Source organism: Dipodomys ordii, unplaced genomic scaffold (genome assembly GCF_000151885.1).
Source record: "Dipodomys ordii isolate 6190 unplaced genomic scaffold, Dord_2.0 Scaffold120, whole genome shotgun sequence".
In the NCBI taxonomy this organism is placed as follows: domain Eukaryota; kingdom Metazoa; phylum Chordata; class Mammalia; order Rodentia; family Heteromyidae; genus Dipodomys; species Dipodomys ordii.
This window is the reverse complement of record NW_012267336.1, coordinates 742,622-746,195: the sequence shown is the minus strand read 5'-3', so window position 1 is coordinate 746,195 and position 3,574 is coordinate 742,622. Positions and strand designations below refer to the sequence as shown.

Here is a 3,574-nt window from a genome sequence, read left to right as displayed (position 1 = left end):
TATTTAGTTCGAGTGCCGGTGGCTCACGCCTGTAATCGCAGCTACTTAGGAGGTTGAGATCTGAGGATCATGGTTTAAAGCCAGCCCAGGCAGAAAAAAAGTCTGTAAGACTCTTATTTCCAGTAAACAACTCAGAAAAAGCTGGAAGGTGACTCAAGTGATAGAGTACTAGCCTTGAGCACAAAGAAGCTCAAGGACAGAGCCCAAGCTCTGAGCTCAAGACTAAAAAGAAAAAGAAAAAAGAAAGCATTTGGAAAACAAATCAGGAAACAAAAATTCCACCTAAACTCCAACCAAAACCTTCTTGTGTCATGTTTCGCATCCTGTCTCAATGCTAAGTTCAAACATATGAAACGGGAGAAAAGACCATCTGTGAGCTGGGATGGACCTTCTGCTCATCGGGTGGCATGAGGGACCCTGGGACTCCCAGTCCACAAAGGGCTGGGAGAAGGTTGAAGGTCTGGGGACACAGCACTGGGCCAGAGAACGTACCCTTCTGTACTGTCCTAGAACTAAACTTGCCTCCCTCCCACCTGCAGCTGGATGGTGCCGGGACCACAGCAATATGTCTGCTTTCTTCCATTCTCATCTCCCAGGTAACCGGTGAAGGGTTAGCATTCAATAAGTAAGAGCCAAATGTAAACAAAGCTAGGGATGTGCTTAAATAAGAAAGAAGAAAAGACAATCATAAACTTTTATGACTTCACATGCCTTTCACATTCTGAAAGTAAAAACTTATTGAATGAATCAACCTTTAGAACAAAACAAAACTGCTGGGTGTCGATGGCTCATGTCTATAATCCTAGCTACTCAGGAGGCTGAGATCTGAGGATCTAGGTTCAAAGCCAGCCCAGGCAAAAAAGTCCCCATGAGACTCTAATCTCCAATTAACCACTCAAAAATGGGAAGCAGAGCTGTGGCTCCAAGTGGGAGAGTGCTAGCCTAGAGCAAAACTGCTCAGGGGCAGCACCCAGGCCCCCATTCAAGCCCCATCTCTCACACATGCACACGCACGCGCGCGCGCGCGCACGCGCACACACACACACACACACACACACACACACACACACACACACACACACACACACACACACACACAAACTTGTTGGGACCAAACTACTGCCTTTAAAAACATCAGTCCTTTTACTCACCGGTCTGAGCCATGGATAAAGTGCGTGCCGGTTGTTATGGCAGACTCAGAAGGGAGGAGAGGCACACTGAAGTTGGCCTGGCCTGCAGTCAGGGCTGCTGCACTGCTCACCAGAGCCAGAGTGAGCGGAGGCCTGCCCACCTCAGGCCCTGGACAGCAGGAGGCAACCTGAGCAGCAGTCTGGAGTTTTTCCAGCCTTCCTCTGCTCTCCCTCAAGCATTTCTCACTTGAAGACATGGGTGGAGAGGGGACAGATGGAAAGGAGGGAGGATGGTGGAAGGAAGGACTCTGAGATGCAGGTGAGGATGGAAACCTCTTTGTGCAACTATCTGAAGATAATTTAAAACAAATAAAAAAGGAAACAAAGGGGCTGGGAAGGTGGCTCAGTGGTAAAGCGCTTGCCTTGCATGCATGAGGCCCTGGGTTTGATTCCTCAGCACCACATACGCTGAAAAAACCAGAAGTGGCGCTGTGGCTCAAGTGGAAGAGCGCTAGCCTTGAGCTGAAGAGCTGAGAGACAGCGCCCAGGCCCAGAGTTCAGGCCCCACAACCGACAAAACAACAATAACAACAACAACAACAAAAACCCTGCTATCACTATCAAGACTTAAGAGAGAGCCCTGGCGCTAAACCCGCAGCCCTGGCACCTCCCTCATGCTCCTCCAGCAGCTGGGAACTTGAACAGAGAAGCCCGGCCTCCCTGGCCCTCACATTGCCCTTCAAATGATGACACACACGGGCCTCCTGGCTGTTTGTATAGAACTTTTATAAATGGCTGCTACCCCACAGGGAAGGTCCAAAGAGAACGACAAAACTAGGAGAGAACGGTTTGTCTGAAGTCCACCTGGTCCTGTGCACTGAGGCTGAGTTCTCGTTCAAGGCTCAGGCGGGCCAGCCTGGGTGCGGAGGGCCCGGCCAGGTCGTCCTACCTCCCCTCTGGGGGTCTAAGCTGCAGCTCGCGTTCCAACTGCTCTGCAGTCAGGGTGCCCTGGATGGCCTCGCAGCCCGGGTTGAACACGGAGTAAGCGCTCTTCTCCCCTTCCTGCTTCTCCCCAGGGCCTCTCGTCCCCACGTACATCCAGTAGAACAAGGACAGGACGAAATAAACCAGGCCGAATTCCAGTTCCACAAACAATCCCAGCAGGACCAACCAGAGGAGAACCTTCAAGAAGGTGACGTTGATCAGGAAAGACTGCTGACCGCTGGAGGGTGGAGGAATGGCCGGGTTCCTGGGGGGCCGTGGCGGGCTGCTAGCAGGCCCAGCGGTTCCCTGGGATACACAAGCAAACAGAAGTAAGAATAAAAGGGCAATGGAGCCAGGAGGATCAAAACTAATCTAAGCAGGCAGTCCTTGTGGCCCTAGGAAGACTGCAGCTCATTGATTTCTATTTTCTTGTCCTCCATTTTAAAATCCGTCACAGCCAGAGAGCTTAAGTGCCCTGCCCTAACCCAAGCAAATCTCATCAACACTTAGCAAGAAGTGACCCAATAAAAACCCTGCAGCTCCCGCACGGGCTCCATTCATGGAGTCATTGCTTCAGATTAGTCTGCTGCTCAGAGAGGCTCATTCGCACACCACATAGAATCTGCCCCGGGATTGCTAATGCAATCGCCAGCCAGTCACCGTCAACATACCGTTAGCTGATCCCATTAGATGGGCTAAACTATGATGAGTGGCTTGATTCTAAAATAAACGTCTATGCCCCACACAGGAAACACAAACCCTTTCATGTATGAAAGCATCACTGTCATGGCCATTACCGGCCATTATGGCCATTACCATTCTACCCTACCACCGTGCTCTGGGGCCCACAACACTCAGCCCAAGTCTGGGCCTGTCTCCTAACTAGACTCAATCTCCTCTTGCTCCTCTCTCCAAACTGACCCATTGGCAAGTGAATTTGCTAACTGGGTTACCACCTCCGCCCACAAACCTTCCACACAGGCCAAGGCCCCTAGATGCAGTCAAGGGAAACACAAGCACGCAGGCTAGAGGCTAACGGGCAGCAAGGCTGAACAGCAGCTTTAGGAAGCATCAGCTCCACATCAGTGCTTCCTGAAAGTTTGGGGACACCACCCACAATAAGAAATGCATCTTACACTGTGGCCCAGGTATACACTTGAAGTCATACCAATTTCACAGGACAGCACCTGCCCTCCCTGAGAAGCCCCGGGGTCTCCTACCTATTCTGTTTTTTTGTCAGTCATGGGGCTTGAACTCTGGGCCTGGGCGCTGTCCCTCAGCTCTTCAGCTCAAGGCAAGCGCTCTACCAATTGAGCCACAGCGCCACTTCCAGTTTTCTGGTGGTTTATTGGAGATAAGAGTCTCAAGCCGGGGCTGGGAAGGTGGCTCAGTGGTAGAGCGCTTGCCTTGCATGCATGAGGCCCTGGGTTCAATTCCTCAGCACCACATAAGCAAAAAGA

At 51.3% G+C, this 3,574-nt stretch overlaps 1 protein-coding gene across 1 annotated transcript in view; it reads right to left on the bottom strand.

The window, feature by feature from the left end:
• Positions 1 to 1,907: 1,907 nt before the first annotated feature.
• Saysd1 (SAYSVFN motif domain containing 1) overlaps positions 1,908 to 3,574 on the bottom strand; it is a 4,304-nt gene continuing 2,637 nt past the window's right edge. Inside the window, exon 2 of the mRNA XM_013029610.1 lies at positions 1,908 to 2,420. Within this exon, the coding sequence (XP_012885064.1) occupies positions 2,076 to 2,420 (345 nt within the window). The 3' untranslated portion in view covers positions 1,908 to 2,075. The remainder of the gene's footprint in view (positions 2,421 to 3,574) is intronic.